Source organism: Alligator mississippiensis, chromosome 1 (assembly GCF_030867095.1).
Source record: "Alligator mississippiensis isolate rAllMis1 chromosome 1, rAllMis1, whole genome shotgun sequence".
Classification (NCBI taxonomy): Eukaryota; Metazoa; Chordata; order Crocodylia; family Alligatoridae; genus Alligator; species Alligator mississippiensis.
The window spans coordinates 354,529,706-354,549,892 of record NC_081824.1 but is presented as its reverse complement, the minus strand read 5'-3'; the positions used below and the strand labels follow the sequence as shown (position 1 = coordinate 354,549,892).

General features: G+C 47.2%; 2 protein-coding genes across 4 annotated transcripts in view; one reads left to right on the top strand and one right to left on the bottom strand.

Moving 5' to 3' along the window:
• Positions 1-13,184, bottom strand: part of COL4A1 (collagen type IV alpha 1 chain) — a 218,247-nt gene extending 205,063 nt beyond the window's left edge. The window contains exon 1 of the mRNA XM_059721088.1: positions 13,011-13,184. Coding sequence (XP_059577071.1) covers positions 13,011-13,094 — 84 coding nt within the window. The 5' untranslated portion in view covers positions 13,095-13,184. The remainder of the gene's footprint in view (positions 1-13,010) is intronic.
• COL4A2 (collagen type IV alpha 2 chain) overlaps positions 12,885-20,187 on the top strand; it is a 233,660-nt gene continuing 226,357 nt past the window's right edge. The window contains exons 1-2 of one of the 3 annotated variants that reach the window (XM_059721085.1): positions 12,885-13,002; positions 18,044-18,107. In XM_059721085.1, coding sequence (XP_059577068.1) covers positions 18,045-18,107 — 63 coding nt within the window. In that variant the 5' untranslated portion in view covers positions 12,885-13,002; position 18,044. Of the gene's footprint in view, positions 13,003-13,240; positions 13,386-17,875; positions 17,930-18,043; positions 18,108-20,187 lie in introns of those variants that run through there. The other 2 variants (XM_059721086.1, XM_059721087.1) reach the window with 2 other exon arrangements.

Here is a 20,187-nt window from a genome sequence, read left to right as displayed (position 1 = left end):
TAACAGAGAAGAGCCACAGGGCAGCCCGGGCACGAGTTCTAAGCAGCTGCAGCAAGAAGGGCCTGGCAGTGGTGAAGGGAAGGGGCCACTTTTCCCCTTCACCAAGCAGCAGCTTCAGCCTGGTCGCTGTTTCTGCTCAGCATAGGCGGGCAGTGCGGAGCAAGTGTGGAGTGGGCTGGAGGCAGGGCTGTGTGCGTGGGTTCTGGCTGAGACTGTGCATTGTCATTGGTGGTGGGGAGGAGCCTCAGGGCACATAGGCTCCGGGCTGTTGCTGAGGGTGGAGTACTGACAGGCCCACAGCAGCTCCCCCATCCCCCTGCCCCTCCCCCCCCACCCCTGAGCTATACGGTTCTGAGTGGTGACAAATAACAGAACAAGGAGCAATGGTCTCATGTTGCAGCAAGGGAAGTTTAGGCTGGATATTAGAAAAAACTCTCTCGCGTGGAGGGTGGTGAAGCACTGGAACAAGCCACATAGAGAGGTGGTGGAATCTCCATCCTTGAAGGTGTTTAAGGCCCAGCTTGACAAAACCCTGGCTGGGATGATCTAGTTAGGGATGGTTCTGCTTTCAGCAGGGGGTTGGACTAGATGACCTCCTGAGATTCCTTCTAACCATAATTTTCTATGATCCTATGATCTTTTAGCCAACTCAAAAAGTGTCATCTAGAGATGCTGTACCTGCAATTTTAACCAGTAACATAGCAAAGGAGTGGAGGGGACAGGCAAGCTGGGCAACTGCCCCAGGCGCCAAAGTGAAGGGGCACCAGCAAGCACTGCCCAGCTAAGGAGCAGAGCATGGGACAGAGCCGCGAGTAGCTCATTTGGGCGGGGGGGGAGGGGCAGGGGGATGGGGGAAGGATGGCTCCCACTGCTGCATGCACCCCCAGGCAAGCATGGGGGGGGGGCATGTGTCCCCCAGATCTGTGCACGGGGTGAGGGCAGGCTGCTGCTGTGGGCACCAAACTTTGTTATGGTACTGATTTTAACTAAATCACAGTAATTGAAAGACATATTTAAAGACCTCCTTTCTCTTTCATGTGTTTACTTTGTGTACTTGACATCACTTATTACGTTCCCCGTTTCATTGTTCTAATAATGATGTACACCCTTCCTTAAGCTTTGCAAGAGGCTTTTTGCCAGTAACGGTAAGAACAAAAATGAAATAAGCAGAAGCGTGGGGAGGGGAAAGGAGTGGACCTAAGGATATTTGGTATTCCTAATCTTGGATCCACATTAAAAACATTTAAATTTCAAGAGAAGCCTTTCTTTGTACAAAGATCTGTAATTTTCCAAAAAAGTTAGGAAGCAACACAATATTTCATGACAAGAAAATATAATGAATTATATAATGGCAATATGTTGAAATTTTCATGAGCCAATGGGTCTGTGCTGCCCATGATCAAATGTAAACAGAAGAATGGAGACTGCCATCTGCTTTGCCTAGTCCACAGCCTGCTGGTCATGGCCCTGTCACAGGAGACGTCAGTTCAAACCAAACCCTTCTGGGTGAGGGTAGTCAAGAACCCAGTAAATCCCAATAGGTCTCCCAAGGGCAAAACAAGTTCACTCTCTGGAAGTGCAAAAACTACCTTCTGCCTAACTCTAGAATGGAAGAATTATGCCCTTCTGTATAATGGAACAGGATCAGCCTCTGGAGGAATGCACACAATTACCTAGATAGATGCCTTACAAGTGGAATAAACCCAGCTTTCCTGAGCGAGGTGCCTAAGTCTAAATCAAAGACACTTTAGAGGCAAAATATAAATTTGATCATTTTGTTTATTGGTAATACATATGTCTTTACTTTAATGTTAAATAGAAGCTTAAAGTTTAAAAAAAAACAAAGACCAGCTCTCTGTCTCCTTAAATCACTTTTCATCCGTTATCCATTTGTGTATGTCAAAGTATAACGGAAGAACAAATTAACTTGCTAGGCATTTTGTATACATTCTTTACCTAGACTACATTTGCCTTTTGTTTCACTACAAGTCTCTTAAGATTCAAATCATGAGATTTTGATACCATTCCAGTTATCCTGATAGTGGATAAGGATATTATAGATAGTGGAAACTTTCACTAATGCTTTCATATTTCTGTTTCATTTACTAAACCATTGTTCTAAACTGCTAAAGTTGTATATACTTTAAGGTTGTGTTTAGTCTACAGTAAAACACCTATTCAAACCCTTATTTTCTATGGGAAAATATCATCTGTCTGAATATCTTCTTCATGAGTGTACGTGGAAACCTCTAAGTATACAGTTTACAAGCTAGTCTGAGTGTCATGATTCAACTGAACACAAGATTCTTTTATGCTATTCAAATGCTACTGCATGGTCACTAATGTGAGAGTGCAAAGCCTTAATGTAAACTACTACGTTCTGTATAGTATAGTATCATATCGTCTATAGCAATCATTCTGTGGGATCTGTAATGCCATCTTTCTGATTTATATTACTACACAAATAATCCAATTCTACATGGGAAGTAAGTTACATTTGGGTAAACTTGACAGAACTGGCCCTTATATTAGCAGGTTAGGGCTAGTAGAATAATGTCTTTTAATTTCTTAAAAGACATTATTCTACTAGCCCTAACCATTTCAAAATATGGAATATATATGATACATCATACACAATTCACCATGTGCAAGATTATGAGATTTAGCCAGTCTTCTATGAGTGGAAATGCACAGCTGTTCACTTCAGGGCAATCCTGGGGCTGGAATGACATACACCTGCAGGGGCCAATTTTTTTCACAGGTGTGACATAAATTATCCTTGCACCCTCCCTGATTACAACTCAGAATCCCTTCCCCTGCTTGACCAAATGCTCTGCTTCCTGCCCTGTTCTCCCTGTCTAATCTACTTCTCTGTTTTGTGCTCCCTTCCCTATCTGCTACTGTGTGGCCTCTACCCTCCCCAGTCTGTTGCATGCCACACACAGAGGCTGCCCATTCTACAGGCTGTCAACCACTGATATACGCAATTACAGCTTCCCCTAATGCGTCAATTTACACTTGGGACGTGAGCACTGTGTATTGCAAAATGAAGGAAAGACAATTACTGCATCCTTTATTTCATCCTCCTTCTTTCACAGATGCATGACAGTCTTAGAATGGGACATAACCGTTGTCAAAGTATTCAACAAGGTCCCTCACCAAAGTTCTCTAAATGAACTGTTGCTACAGGAATGAAGGGAAGGTTATTTTGTGGACTGAGAACTGGTTAAAAGATAGAAAGCAAAGGATAAGGCTAAATAGTCATGTTTCAGGATGAAGGGAGATCAAAAGTAGAGTCCTGAAGGGATCTGTGTCATGCCCTATTTTGTCCATTTTCATCAATGACCTGTGAAATCTCCAAGTTTGCAGATGAGACCAAATTATTCCAGGCAGCCAAGTCCCAAACTGATGAAGAATAGCTGCAAAACGATCTCACCAAGCTAAGCAATTGGGCAAAAAAAATGGCAGATGAACTTCACTGACAACTGCAAAGTAATGCAGGTGGGGGAAAATAACCTCAACCATATGTAAACAATGCTGGGTTCTGAACAAGCCATTATGACTTGGGAAAGAGGCCCTGGAGTCCTCACAGACAGTTCTCTAAAAACATCAGCTCAATGTGCAGTGGCAACTTTAAAAAAGCCAATAAAATGTTGGGCATCATTATGAAAAGAATTGAAAACAGAACAAAGAACATCATCATGCTATTATACGAATCCATAGTATGCACACATCTTGAATACTGTGCAAAGTTTTGGTCCCAACATCTTAAAAAGGATGTAGTAAGTAGAACTAGAAAAGGTACAGAGCAAGAGAGGGACTAAAATGGCTAGGACTTTTCAGTTTGAAAAGAAGGCTGAGGGGGAATATGATAAAAGTCTATAAAATCATGAAGGGTGTGGAACTGTTATTCACCAAATCCCAGAATGCTAGAGCTAAGGGGCACCTGCTGAAATGGGTATGTGACAGGTTTAAAGCTAACAAGAGAACTTTTTTAAACAACATGCAGTTAACTTATGGAATTTGTTGCCACAGGAGGTGGTGGAGGCAGACAGAATAGAAAGTTTCAAATAGGGACTAGATAAATTCCTGGATGATAGACCTATTAATGGTTATTGAATAAAATGGTTCCTCTGACATCTCTAAACCAATAATGGTGGATGTCAGGGCAGATACTGAATAGGGGATAGTTCACCCTAGAGATACCCAGTTCAATGCTCTCCCTCTATAGCATCCATTGCTGCCACTGTTGGAGACAGAATACTGGGCTAAATTGGTCTGCCCAGTATGGCACTTATGTTCTTACACATAATTTGTAGCTCATCTGTTCCTTTCTCGGGTATTCCTCTAACTGTTCATGTTGTCAATTCTTCGCTTAAAGCTATAATGGGCAATTTTAAGATTTTACTTAATTTCTATTACATTCTATTCTTCTGTTTTGTAGTACCTAAGCTGTAGGTGTTAGGTTGAAAAAGGACTACAAATGCCATTTTTGTAAACTATTACATTGGTAAAAGGGTCCAAAGGGACCCCTAGTAGGATATACCCCATATGCTCCTGTGACCCAGAACAAGGCACCTTCTACCTCTGCTCTGTGAAAGGGCAAAGGGGATCACACACAACAACTTTGATTACTCATGTGAAGGCCAGCTAACCAGTTTTTGGGGTTTTTTTTAACAACTCAACACTTGGGGTCAGGATTCACCACACTAGGTTGGGGATAAGCTAATACTCATTGAATTTCATTTAAATGGTAGGATTTTCCCTCCTCAACAGTAGAGGATGATGGAGGAAACCCTCCCTTTCCCTGAGGGACCACACTGATCCCAGAACACCTTTAAGGTATACCCTTCCCCTCTATTTTTAACTCTGTTAAAATTCAAGTGTGCATATCACTCCAGTCAACCACATCTTTGGTATAAAAACATAACATCTTGAGGCACTCCTAAGTGAAGACAAAATGTACTTCAAGCCCTGCTATGGCAACTTTTCAAGGAAAAGTCAAAGGCAATGGTCAAAATTCAGCAAACCACTGCATTAGTGGAGCAAGAAGAGGTTTTTAGCCTGTTAAGAAATGCAGAAGGCTTGCTCAAGCCATTATTAACCACAAAAATGGAAGTGGGGAGGAGCAGGAGAAAATCTTTGTTTTGTTTTCTCACACTAAAAGGAGAAGTGTTGGGAGGTAGCTGCCATTGTTGTGACACAAGGCTTCATGAAACTCCCACACAGGATTAAGTCATGGAATGACTGACCTTGGGAAAAATATTACAGAATTTAAAAAACAAGCAAGAGCCGTTAAGTGGACTAATAAAAGAGGCCACTGTGACTGCATTCGTAGTAGCAATTGAAAATGGATGGATGTGAAATGTTAAGACTTTTTTCAAGGGTGACTCAAAGATCAGTGGGTGGGAATCCCTGTTCAGGTGATTGCCTATGGCAACTGGTCTTTTAAACTTAATGTTACACACTGTTGTATTGATTATGTATTGACTACTGCTATACAGTTGCTACATATTTTAGTTATGGGTCTGTAGCACCTATATGTTGCGGTTAGGAAGTTGCAGGCAAAGTTTGACCTGAAAATGGCCTCTGGGAATGTCTGAGAGTGGAGTGAGTACCCAAAGTTAAAGGGTGTGATTTTGTTACACATTGTAGCTCATGTTAAGCTACTAATACATATAGCTGTTGCTCAGTGAGAAGTCAGTGCTTGAGAGAAAAAGGGGAGAGAACCTCAGACTATGGCGAGTACCTCCTGCCCAGACCTCCCAACAGAGAGCGAGGCCCCCTCACTTAATCCACAGTTAGCTATAGCCCAATAGTTTACCTGTAACGGGATTATTGTTGTTTTGTTTAATAAAGTTGAGAATTGAGCCTAGTCTTCCAAAATGCTCTCACCCCCCTGCTGCTTTAAAAGCTAAATAGAACAACTTACTATTAGGGTTGTGTTAAAAGTTTCCACTAAGGTTGTTTTTGGATTAAAAACTGTGGTATAAAGTAAATGAAAAATGTTAATGAAAAGGATCTGACAAAAGATTAAATCTTTTTTTTTTTCACTGAAAATTGACTAACTTTTTTCCTTCAGAAAAAAATGTTGATCAGTTCTGTTCTCTGTCTTATCATCACCAACTGACACCAGCATTTAAAAAGTGTTATCACCATGGTAGCTAAGAATATTAAATGAAAGATGAGTATAGTATTAGGTGACAAATATTGACTTGGCTAAAACCTGCTGAATGTATGTTGCTCTATTTTAAAGTCTATGGCAGTGGTGCTCAACCTTTTTGCCCAGTGGGCTAGATTGGCAGTGGCGGGTCCATCCATGGGCTGGATCCAGCTGATGCTCCTGATCTGGCACCCCAGTAAGAGCAGCAGTCACCATCTGGCCGCACAGAGGAGGGTGGGGAGTAAGCTGGCCCCAACGCAGGCCTGCAGGGGAAAGAAACATGACTCTGCCCCATGGAGAGAGAAGGGGGTGTGGCCCAGCCTTGCAAGGGGAAGGGGGCATGGCCCAGCCCCAACCTGGTCCTGGAAAAGAAGGAAGGAGGCATGCCCTGGCCCTGTAAAGGAGTGTGGCTAGGCCCCAGTCTGGCCCCAGGAGGGTAGAGGGCATGGTCCAGCCCTGCAGGAGAAGGGGTTGGGGCCCGGCTTGGCCCCATCCAGCTGAGTGGGGCTTGGGCTTTGGGAATTTGGCAGGGAGAAGGGTGGCCATATTAATGGACACTGCTCCCCAGCTGCCAAATTTTATGACTCATGAGGAACCCTGCAGGCCCAGTGCAATGACTCCGCAAGCCACATTTGGCCCATGGGCCAGATGTTGAGCACCCTTGGTGTAAGGTATTACAGTATAACAGGAGTGCTTAAACTCCAGCCCATGGATTGCACCGCTCCTTTGCTGCCAAACTTATGGACCCATGGGAAGCCCCATGCCCTATGTTCTTGATTGGGCCCCCAATCCCAGCATCCAGGGCCAGGTGGAGACAGCATAGGGCCCCAGGGCCCAAATCCCTGTGCATGGGAGCGAGGAAGGGACAGTACCAAGCCCCTGGGACCCAATCTCAGCACATGGGAATGGAAGAGGTAGCACTGGGCCCATGCAGGGGATACAGAGGTTGGTGAAAGGCCTTCAAGGCCCAATCCTGGTGCTCTGGGATAGGAGGGCATAGTGCCAAGTCCCAGGGCCTGATCTGGACTTTAAACAGGGCCTGCACTGTTCATCTGGCCTACAGGGCCACAAGGTTGTACACCTCTGCACTACAACAACTCATGAAAAATTAGTAATATGGAAATACTTGCAGAATTCACCCCAGAAAAATTAAATGACATCCTCTCAAAAATGGAAATGAAGTTCTTACCAATGTGATCCATGTCCAGTAAGTTTTCCATATTGGTTACTGTCTAAAGTTAGCTAGACAACAGCCCATCCTCAAATGTTTCACTTTACTCTAGACCTTGCAAGATGCTAAGAACTTGCTTATGGGAATTTCAGTGGAAATTCTGAGAAAGCAGCAGCACAGAACTTTTAAACACTGAGAAAGCAATCTCTCTTTCTCTCTCTCCCTTTTTGGTTGAAGTTTTTAAATCTTCCTTTGTTTAGTCTACTCTTACAAAAGGAACAATATTCATGATGGAGTGTATTCACAAGAAATGGCATGTTTGAGGTTATCCAAGACCTGGGTTTAATTGTTTTGTTTTGTTTTGTTTTTTACATAAACTCCTCTCAATTACAATCTCTACATTCAAATGAAATGAGTGTCTGCAATAAGCCATAAACAATATATATATTAATATATACAACACTGAGAATTATTTAGCATGGGTGAAAGATATAACTAGATATCACAGTAGTTCCATAAATCATGCACTACTTATTTGATTTATGCACTGAATGCTATACTACTTAGTTACATTACACTCTTCTATTACAGATTTATTGATAATAAGAAAAATCTTTAAAATTGGTTTGGACCATAAGGATGCTCTCAAGCTAGGTTTTTGCCATAAGTGCAACCAGAATGATTTTTTTTTTTATAACTGAATGAAATCATTCACAAAAGTGAGTTAGCATCAGCTTGGTTTAACTGAACTATCACTAGAAACTGGCAATAGCACTATATGATAAAATGTTGTGCTTGCTTTTATTATTTTTCGAGCCCACCTTTCTTGTCAGGTTAAATAGTAATTGTTCTCTCTCTCTCTTCCATTATTTCAACAGCAAAACTTCCACAGAACTCAAATGGAAGGTGTATTTGGATCTCAAAGAGAATGCTAAATGCAGCTGAAATATCATAGGGGCATCTCTTTCACATCACTGAAGATCAGCAGTGTTAAATCTTCCTATATCAGTGTCAAATCATCCTACCATTTAAACATACTTAGAAGATATGTTCTAGTTCAAAGAGCATGGAGAATTTTATGATCCAACTGCTGTGGCACAGACAAGATATCAAAACACTAGCTAAGACTTCTACAGCATTTTGTCCTCTTTGAACTGGAATTACTTAGCTAAGAAGTAGAGATTTACTTCAAAGAAAACCACAGCCTTAAGGGTGCTGGAAATGACAACTCCTGCAGAGTTCCATAAAACAAGTTTCCTATGTAACTTAACTCAAGGGAACAGTCCCTCAGCCTGATGTGAACACAAAACTGCCCTTTGTTTTCACTTCAGCATACTTACAAGTTTTGAAATCAAAATCTAATAGTAACTACAAAATATTGCCAATTATACTTCTAAATTACCATGAGTTTGTATAAAGCTATAAATAAGTAGATCCAGTAATGCCAAACTACTACCTGACAGTCATCAACAGAAGCTGTCAAGGGGCGTTTCATTTCGCTGGTTTGAGGCATGTTATCTTGATTTAAGTTGCATGGCTCTTTATAAGAGCAACAACATCCTACTCAGGAGATGTTCTCTCTGTGTGTATTCAGTCACATCTTCTAATCCTTGAAGGAAAAGAATGAATTTTGACTCTCTGATTCCTATTATCCTACAGCAATAAAATAGCTAAATTAATGTGAACAAGATTTTGCTACATTTTCTGCTCCATCAACAGAGCTGATTACCATTCCAATCAATTACAACTTGTAATGGAAGGAAGTAAAGGAAGGAATGGATGAACGGACTCTCCCTGCCCTTTGCAAAACCACTTGGGTAGCAGTAGATGGATTATCCCTTGAGGGCTTAAAGAGCCTGCCCCTTTCAGGATCCCCTCAATGGAGAAGGGCAGGAACTATATAAGTGTAGTCTGGATGCCAAAAAAACTAGAACTTCTGAGCCAAAGGACTAAAAGACTGCAAAGTACAACAGTAAAAACCACAGTGGAAGAATTGGCAAAACAGGTATATAAGTTGTGGAGGAGTTGTGAGTACACCGTGTAATGAGTGAGACTGTTCTGATGCTGTGAACAGAACAAGGCAGCATCTGACTGTTGTGGCCCTGGATGGAAACCAAGAGGCAAGCCTACCCATCTGTGCCTCTCTATATAAAGTAATAGGATTCTACAAGTGTCCTTGAGAGCATGAGCCAAATCCAATCAGACTGTGACCAGTATTATTCTACAGGACAGATTTTACTGTTTGTTATATAAATTACCAACAGCCAAGCATGACTCCCAGAGCCTAAGCTGAGTTCGCAGGATAGTCAGTTACAGGGGGGGAAAAATCTTGCAAATTGAGCATATTAGGAAATAATACATAGGGATCATCCTGCCAACTTCGCCGTCATTTCCACAGCAAAGTTCTGCTCCTTGGACAGCTCTAAATCCCATGCAAACATTTCAATTTATGAGCCATCTGTACCAACTCTCCACCGCCACAAGTAAACCACTCCCTGTGGGTGCAGTAAACAAACAGCAGTCAACCACAATGACCACTGAAGAGGACCCAATAGCTTGTCAAGTCAGTGCTGAAGGTATTCAGGGACGTTCACAGATGTTATGACTATTGCTGTACTTGCTGTCAGGATTCTTGTGGGGGAAGGTGGGATACTGATACAGCAAGCTGGCTTAAGAAAGAATACCTATATAAGGCTTAAAGTTTATCTAGGTTCACAGAACTGCAGCAATTCTCATTTCCAAAGCATGCTTTTGTTGCCTTATGGCATGATGCTTGGAAATCAATCTAGCTGAGTTAATGCAAAATAGAAAGAGAGGCTGGTTAACAAATGAAAACAAAAACATTATTAGCCTTAATTCTCATGGGCATGCCTGGAAAAGCAAAGCTGCTACGATTTCAATAGAAATTGCAGTGTAAGGCCCCTTTTTTTTGCTCTGGCATGGTCCACCCCAGGCACTAAATCACAGGGAAGAGCATAATGCGGGAGCTTGGGGAGGAGAAGAGGAGAGCTGGAGACAGTGTAGTCTACAAAGTCTCACACATCCCAGCAGCAGCATTGACAGGCTTCAGTACATAGCTATGAACTGCAATATGGTAATACATTGCCACCCAGATCTGAATGACATGAACTCTCACTGGCACAGAGACTCCTAAAAAAGGAAGTGGAAGGAGGAAGGTATTCCCTCTGTACTTACACATGTGCACAGATGCCCCAGCAAATGAGTACCTGAACATTTCCCCTGGCAGGAGGGCTACTGGACCAGCCAGAGGGGAAAAGCCATCTGCAGCTGTTTTAGAGAGGGGCCAATTGTAAGAACATAAGGATTACCATTTACTAGCTCAGACTGTAATCCATCTTGTCCAGTCTCCTGTGTAACACAGCAGAGTAGATGCTGAAGGGGAGAGTAAACTGAGGATGACCAGTGTTTGTCTGTTTTTCTCAGTGCTCCTGTCTCACTTGAAGCCTCCCGCATTCGTCTAGGAAGTGCCAAAGCTGTGCCCCTCAATCCCCTATTCAATAACTCCCACTGCCCCTTTCCTCCAAGATCTCCCATCCCTTTTTTTCTGGAATCATGCTAAATTCTCAGCTCCCCCCAACATCTGGGGGCAGTGAGATCCACACTGGAATGACCCATGGCATGAAAAAGAATTGCCTCCTGTTAGTTTTCAATGGACTAGGTTCATGTCACCCCACTCATTCTTGTCTAGTGAGAGGGAGGGTAACAAATACTTACTCTTCCTTCACCATAGAGTTTTGTAGAAACTCTTCTCTGTACCTCCCTCCCTGCCCCATCCCCCATATCCTCCCCTCCCTCCCCATCCCCCTCAGCTTCTTTTTCTGAACAGGCCTAGTCTTTCTTCCTAGGGGAGCTCCTCTACATCGCCCACCAGCCTGGTTGCCCCTCTCTGGACCTTCTCTTGTTCTTCTATGTTGCCCCCCCCAATCCCAATTCCCCTCCCCCCCCCCCCCGCCCGCTCCACCACCCCAGGTACAACTCACCTCTATTCCATCCCAGAGCAGAATGGAGCTGTGGGGAGCAGACATTGCTTAGATATGAAAACTATAAGCACCTTGTATCAGGGGTTGGCAAAACATGGCTCACAGGCAGGATCTGACCCACCAACTGATTGGATCTGGCCAGTGTGGGGTGCCTGCCAACTGACTAGATGCAGCCTGGCAGCTGTCCCCACAGCATTCCACATGGGGCTGATCCCTACCCAAGTGCTGCTCAGCTCCCCCTACCTCCAGCAGCAGCAACTCCTTCTCTTCCTGCTCCTGCCCCTACTGTGCCACTTTGGGCAGGGGAAAAGCTACAGCTGTCCAGCTCCTGCCCCAGCGCACAGGGCTACGCTTCCAACTCCCTTCCACGCACTCCACCCACCACGTGCAGTAAACAACCATCTGCAGGAGAATGGAACAGATGGAAGGTGGCCAGAAGCTGGAGCCAGAGCCCCATGCACTGGACCAGGAGCTTCCCAGCTGAAGTTTCCCCCTTCCAAAGTTGTGCAGCAGGGGCAGGAGCAGGAGCAGGAGCAGGAGAAGGTAGAGCTGCTGCTGCGGGTGAGGGAAAATAAACATCACCTGGGCAGCTGCATCTGCACTAGGAGCAGCCCAAACAATAAGCTATGCATGTTGGCCAGGGCTGGGCTGGCAGACATGGGTAGGAGCTTGGTATGGGCTGTCCCAGCAGGAACGGGCAGGGCTTGGCCCCATGCAGAGTGCAGTGGGGGCAGCCATGGACCACACAAGGGCCTGGGTGAGCTGTGCTGCACATGTCTCCCCCCTTCCTCCCCTCAACCCCAGCCGACTCCCAGGACCTAACACCCTGGCAAGATACCCCTCCCCACACACACATGCATACACCCCCTGCACACCACCCACAGGACAGGGGCAGGCCCCAAACAGATTGTGGCCCTGCCTCAGCCCTGACCCAGGGTGTCCATGCAGACCAGTTGGGAGCTGCGCAGGTAGGGCCCATGGCTGAGCCAGTGGGGAGCTGCATCCAGGGCCAGCACCCAGGATGTGGGGGGGCCTGCCCCATACTGTCAACACCCTGTGTCCCCACCCAGTGACCCTGGCCTCGCCTGCCCGCCCTCCTCCCAGCCTGCCTGCAGCCCCATCCCATGTAAGATGTTTTGGTGAGCTGTGGCAGGGGGCAAGGATGCTGACCTGGCTCGCAACCGCTCATCAAAACTCCCAGTGCAGCCACCCGGCCCAAATAATTGCCCACTCCTGCCTTAGACAGTAAAGATCAGGGCAATAAAAGCCCAGGGCAACAGTAAATACTAAATGATAGACTGCCTTAGGAGATATACTACTTTGACTCTCTCTAAGGCTCTGTCTGCTGCCAAACACAAGCACATTTGGGTAAAACAGTGGTATATTTCGGACTTATTTCAAGCGGCGCTGGATTTCTTTGTCAACGAGACTGCAGAGAAACCTTCAGGTTATCAGGGCGGCGCAGCAGGACTGGGATCGTGTCGGCCGGGGGATGCGCAGCCTCGCCGCTCCGGGCGGTAAATCGCAACCTAAGGATGGCCCGAGCCGGGGGTCGCGGAGCGCCTCCCAGAGCCTGGCGGCGCCGCGCGGCTGGGGACCGCCGCAAGGGCAGGGGCGAGCCCGAGGGTCCCGGGCCATGAGCCCCAGCATCGCCGCTGGCCTCGCAGGTACTCACCGCGGCGGACACCTCGGCCGGCTCCCGGCTCAGCACCAGCAGCAGCGCGGCCAGCACCAGCCCCGCGCCCCGCCACGGCCTCATCCTGCTGCAGCGCGGGGCTCGTCGCGTCGCGCCCCGTCCAGTCCCGTCCCGTCCGCCCTCCGCGCCGGGCGGCTGCCTCTGCGCCTGGCCTGGCCGGCGGGGAAGCGGAGGGCTCCGCCCGCCCAGCAGCTAGGAATGGGAGGGCGGGGGGCGCGGCCCCTCTGCAGTCAGGGCTGCTGCTGCTTCCCTCCGCCTCCTCCTCCTCCTCCTGGGGGCCCGGCTCTTGCCTCGCCCCGCACACAGCGCCCGGGAGCCTGGAGCGGGGCTCGGCTCGGCGGAGGCAGCGGGAGGGTGAGTGCGGGGCGCGGGCGCGGGCGCGGGGTGATGCCCCTGCAGGTAGCCCGGGTGCCGATCACCCTGCGGGGCCCGTGCCCGTGTGCCTTGTTTCCAGGCACTGGAAGCAAGCGGGTCCTTGGGGCAGGGCTGTCAAAACTACCGCCCCACGGCTGGATCTAGCCTCTGCAGCGGGCAGAGGAGCCGGGGATTTGGGAGAAGGGTGAGCGGCGCCCGCCACCAAACTCTGGGGCTCAGCGCCCCGTGGGGGCACCGGCGTGAACCCTGATGCCCACTGCCCAGTCCTCTAGCCGGACCCGCCCGGCCCACAAGGAGGGGGGGATTGACACCCCTGGGCTATGAGGTGCGGTACTGATGCCACTGGCCAGTGGTGTCTGAACTGAGTGATGTACATTTCATCTGCCAGACTGGAGAGCAATCTTCCCGGAGCATACCCGGAAAGAAAGTCCGTTGGATTAGAGAGCCTGGTGTACAATCGTGTAGCAAGAATTCCCTGGCTTTCCCAGCCTTTTTTTGGCAGGCAGTCTTTCTGTTTCGCGTGTGTGAATGAATCCCCCCGAATCCGATGGCTCGGTATCACCCATTCCTTCATCGCTATAAAGATGTGAAAAGGAGTGGTCTGGATGTCTTTCCAGTCCCAGCAGCATTCTTCTCCTTATATTTGGAAGTTTCCAAGCAAACCACATTGAATAGGGGCAGAAGTTACACATGAACTGGTTGATGACATCAGAAATTGGTTTACACCTGTAGCAGAACAGAAGTTCAGTGCACATAAACTAGTTTCAAAATGGCTGAAACTGGTTTTAAGTGAACCTGGTTGGATGTAGTACCAGACATAACTCATCCAACCAGTTTATGAAACTTCTGTGCGAGACCCCTTCCTTGTTCAAGTTAAATCAGAGTCTCCCAACATCCCAGCATGCCTTCCACCCCTGGGCTGGACTGGGCTGTGCTGTCTGATCCAACAGAAAAATGTTGGAGGGAGGGGGAAAACATAGGGACTGCCCCCCCCCCCCCCCAGGGCAAACCCTGGCTAGGGTCTGGGGCCAGGGAGGGGGGTTAAAATCTCTTTTCCCCTCGTTAAACCCCCCTCCCCTGAGTACAGAGCTGACTTGCCCTGCTAAACTTACTGAAAGTTACTGCTAGCTGCAACTGGACTACAAATCCCAGGGGCGCCTAGAAGCAGGAAGAGGAAGTGGTGAGCAACCCTGCAGGGTCCTGTTGTTCTAATTCTGGACTGCAAATCCCAGAGACAATGGGTGCAGCAGGAAGAGGGAATGAACACACAGCCCATGTTGGTTATAGCCCATGCTGGAGCCATGCTGTAGCACCCCCTGGTTTCTGGCATGAGCCACTGCAGGAATATGGCTGCATTACCTGAATCAAAAGTGAATGTGTGTCCAGTTGTTTCTCAGTTTAATCTCTGCAGTTAGACTATCCTGCAAAGACTGAATCAATTCAGCCTCAGGCTTTTTGATTGTCTGTACATAGCCATTCTGTGCCACAGCAACTTGCTTTGTCAGAGCTTTGCATCTCCTGAAAAACGTTTCAAGGACCCCACAAAAGAGCATTGGGGGCTGTGGATACCAGAGAGGATATAACACAGGGGCAAGAAATTATTTTGGCTAGAGGGCCGCTTAATGAGTTTTGGCAAGCTGTTGAGGGCCCTGTCCCTTGCCAGGTGCCCTGTCCCCTGGTCACCATCTTGGCAGGTGCCATCCCACCCCTAACCCTTGACCTTTGCTACCAGAAATCCCTCCCCTTGCCCCCCAGAAGTACTCCTTTTGGGAGGGGAGGGTTGCCATCTTGGAAACAGAAAAAAACCCAAAGCATATGCTAAAAGTCAAATACCTACTATAATACATTTTAATTTTATTACAAAAATATTTTTGTCATGATTTGAGTTTGCATACTGTGTATAGGGGTGGTTGCATAATAGCTCAAAAATAAAGTCTTACTCTTGTATATTGTGTGTGGGGGGATGTGGGGTGGAGAGTGGGAGGTGTGGTTGGGGGTGGGTGCGTGCATATGGTGGGGTGTGGAGGATGTGTGGGGAGGGTGTGGCTGTGTGTGTAAGGGGGCAATAAGGTATTTTGTGGTGTATATGTGGGGGCAGAATGTGGGTGCATGGCATTTGTGGGCTGTGAGGAAGGGTGGGGGGTGTGGGGACCCCCCACACTCTCCTCCCCATGGCGTACAGCCCCTGCCACTGGCAGCAGCAGCAGGAGCAGGCGGCGAGCACTTGGGGCGCTTGTGGCCCGCACAGGTGCTGCCACCCAGCAGCACACAGCTTCAGCCAGAGCTGCATGTGAGGGCTAGGAGCACAGCCTGGCTGGCCTGCCTCTATCACGCAGAGCTCCACACGATGCATGAGCAGCTCCCTCACTTGCATGCCACAGAAAGAAACCCCGCGCGATGAAGCTGGCTACCTTCCCTGCCCCCTGTCGTGCAGGTCCTGGGACTCCACCAGAAGTGGAGGGGAGGCTCTCCTCCTGCTTCCCAACACAATCCAGGGACCTGCATGGCAGGGGGCAGCAAAGGCAGCCAGCTCCATCACATGGGATTCCTCCAGTGGCGCTCAAGTACAGGAGCTGCACATGTACCGCACAGAGCCCTGCATGATAGAGATGGGCCAGCCAAGCTGCAGTCCTTGCCACCATGTGCAGTGCTGGCTGGAGCTGTGTGCCACCAGGTAGCAGTGCCTGCTCAGGCCACAAGCTCCCCAAGCACCTCATGCCTGCTGCTGCTGCTGCTGCTGCTGCTGCAGCCCCAGACGGCAAGGGCTGTGCATCGGGGGGAGGAGTGTATGGGTGGTCCCCACGTGCTCCCACCCTCCCTCACACCCACACCCTGCCCACCTGAGCTCCACATTCCCACCGCCTCCGTGGGCAAGGGCTCCACACTGCCACGAGGCCACAGCCCTATGCTTCATGTTCCCACCCAGCTGCAGCTCCCACTCCTGCCGCTTCCCTACCTAGTGCTTGGTTTGAGCAGGATGCCAGGGAAGCCAAGCAGGTCTGTCAGCAGCTGCAGCAGTGGGAGCAGCAGCCCCACCCAGAAGCTGCAAGCTGGCTGGTCATGCCCTTTTGCACATGAGGGTAGGAGTGAGGTGAGCAGGCTGGGCAGGGTACAACTAGTTGGTGGGTGCCCACAGGCTGGATGAAAGTGCCCGGTGGGCCAAATCCAGGCTGCAGACCATATTTTGCCCACCCCTGGTCTAACAGGCCTCCTTAGTTATCTGCCTTTCCTCTTTCTTCCAGACATCCTTTTTATAAGCCAGTTATAATGGAGTTCCTGCTGCTCTACGAACAAAAATTTGATCAGTAACAGTTCATTACATAATGTTCGCCTTTGAACTTCACTCAGCCTAACATGATCTATTCATTCAGAGGTCATGGCTCTCTTAACAACAGGTTTCTCTAATAGTTTTTCCAGCCCCTATATGGAGGCTGAAGCCTTCTCACCCTTTTATTGTCTGGTGTTATGGGCTGTACATTATGGGTTAACTGGTGTTATAAAGTACAAGCCCTCTGCATTCTACATGTTCCTGAACATTTACATATGCACTCATGGTAACTCTGGGGTTACTGATTAATTAACTCATGTCTAATGCTGGGTCTCAGAGGTTCTGCTTTCAACACTTGGCACCCTGAAGTGTGGAGCACAAAACTGAACACAGTCTTCCAGGTGAAGCCTCACCAGTGCTGAATATTATGGAAGAATCACTTCCCTTAATTTCCAGGTGACAATACTCGTGTTAATACAGCATAGTTGGATGTTGGCTTTTTATTTGCAATGAGAGTACACTGTTGGCTCATAGTCAGCTAAGATCTACTGCAACCCCCAGGTCCTACTATGCAATACTGTCACCAGTCATTCCCCAGTCTTTATTTGTACATGTAATTATTTGTACTTTGCGCTTGTCCTGTTTGCATTTCACCTAGTTGATTGCAAACTATTTCTCTAGTCTATCCAGGTCATTCTATATCTTCTCTCTGCCCTACAGTGTTCTCAACTCCACCCAACTTGGTGTCACCTTCATATTTGCTAAGCTTGCACTCAATTCAATCATTTAAATAATTAATGAAGATATTAAATAGTCCTCCTGAGGTCCCTTCCAACCCTAATTTTCTATGATTCTAAGAATACCAGGCCCAGGACAGACCCTTGGGGAACCCCACTTCATACTTCCTCCCAATTAGACATTGAGCCATTGATGCCTAGTCATTGAGCACAATGATCCAGTCAGTTATGAATCCACCTTACAGTACTTTCATCAAGTCTTTATGCCCTTAGCTTGTTAATGAGAATGTCAAGGGAGACAATGATGGGTGAATTATTTCATGGTGGGTGATACAACTTGAAAATCATAGGATTGAAAGGGACTTCAAGAATCACTTAGTTCAACCCCTTGCACAGGATGCACTATTCCTAAACCATCCCAAGCAAATGCTTATTTAGGCTCTTCTTGAAAATTTCCAGTGAAGGAGATTGCACAGCTTCCCTGGACAGATTACTCCATTGTCCTACTATTACTACAGGTAGGAAGTTTGGTGTGAAGGGTAGTAGAGGGGTTCCGGGACTATGTTTCAATACTTTTTAGTCACAAGTGCTTGAAAACAAAAATGCTTAATGCTTTGTTTTACTTTCTACAGGATGATGATGCAGGTTCTGCTACTATTGATGCTGACTACACTGTTAACTGGAAGAGTCCAAGCTGTGAGTAAAATGTCTTACCTTTTCTTAGAAATTAAAATAATATTTTAATCAAACATGAAACAGTTAAGATGCTTGTCAAAGGAGAGTGCTTATCTATGTAACGTTTTACCCAAAAATAATTCCAAAGCTTAAAAAACTAGCATTTTCAGTAAAATGTTCTTTGACAAGGTGCTCTAGAGTTTGGTTCTTGCAGTAGACCACATGACTTGTACAGACTTGCAGTATTCCCGTGTTACTTGTCAAAGCAATAGTAGGCCATTTAAAAAAAATCAGCCCAAGTTCATCTTCATTTTTTTAAAGAAGGGCCTCAGAATCTGCTGTGGCAGGAAGGGTGAGAAAGAGGGTCATATTTTCCCATTTGCCATTAAGTGCATGTCCCCTCTACCTTTTGCACAGGTGCTTGAGTAAGGTTAGGTTGATGGCCCTTTACAGCTTGTAGCCCCACCCACTTTGGGCTCTGTCTGCTTAGGGCTATGTAAGAAAGGAGCCAGGAAGAAAGAACTCACTTGCAATAAACCTTGCCCCTTCTACTTGCAAACATGTCAACCCCCTGCAGACCTGCCAGGTCCTGCCACTCTGGACTTGCTAGGGCTCTGTGCCCAGGGTTTTTGCAGCAGGCTCCACCCCTGAATTCCCAGCCCCTCTATCAACCCTGCAGACAATACAACATGGTTCCGCAAGACACGCATTTGACACCCTGGCCTACATCTGGAGGGAGACTGGTAACAGTGGAGGCAGAGACAGAAATTGTTAAGGCTATTTGAGATGTCCTGCAATAACTCAAAGGCTACATGTGGGATCCTCAATAACCGGCAGTAGGAAGAGGGCCCATGTGGTTGTTTAGGGATGGCATTTGAGAAGAGTTATACAAAGCAGATATCCCCATAACTAGACAGGGCCTGGACTAGGTACCCAGATGAGGAGGCATTGCCATAGCAATGAAGTATGTTGCCTGGGGCAAATTCCACTGTGGCAGCCCACCCTTGCCTCACACACAGATCTGGGGGGTACATGCCCCCCCCCCATATTTGCCCAGGAGTCCACACAGTGGCAGGAACTGCCTTTCCCCCATCCCCACACCCCCCACCAAATGAGCCACTTGTGGCTCTGTCTCATACCCCGCCCCAGCTGGGCAGCACCTATTGGTGCCCCTTCTCTTCAGTGCTGCGGCAGTCACCCCACTCGCCCCCCACCTTGCTACAGCACTGAGAGGAGGTCTGGGTCCTCCTACCTAGCTCTAATGGAAAAAAAACCTGAAGAGAGAGAGAAGTTAAATGAAGGAACTGTGCAGAAGGTCTCAATAGGCAGAAATACCTTCCTCTCAGGTTTGCAACAGTAGGTTGTCAGAAGCAGCAATGCCCTGACACTTAAGACTCCTAGCAGGGGAATTAGGATCCTGCCATATATATACATCTATGTTATGTGAAAGGGTAAGAACCCTTGCAACTGTATATAGGAGCAAGAGTTATTGCACACAAGTGTCAGGCCATGTAAATGAAGGAAGTTTCATATAGACAAGTCCAGAACTATGACACCATTGTTGTTCCGCCCACATCACCCCTCCCCACCTACCACCCCAGGGACAACTCACCTACACTCTATCCCAGAGACAATAACACTGGCCCTGGGGTGTGGAGCAGACATTGCTTAGATATGAAGATGAACATGCCTTGGATAATAAAGGCCACAGCAATAAAAGACCATGGCAGCAGTAAATATTGAATGATAGCATGACTTAGGATATACCTACTCTGTCTCTCTGTCTTAGGCTCTATCTGATGCCAAATACAAGCACATTTGGGAAACAGTCTTATATTTTGTACTTATTTAAAATAAATTGTGCTTCATTTCTTTGTCAAAATGAGATCATAGAAAGACAATTTTAGATGGCTCAGCAGAAGAACTGAGAACTTGTCTGTCTGGGGTAACAGCCTTACCTCTCACAGCAGTAAATTGCAACATAAGGATTAAAACAACTTGGGATATCTCTTAGCACCTCCCCAGAGCTTTCCAGTCACCCAGTGCAGTGAGGAGCTTGGGACACTGCAACAAAAGGGTTCTGTGGAAGGGGGGCCTCTAC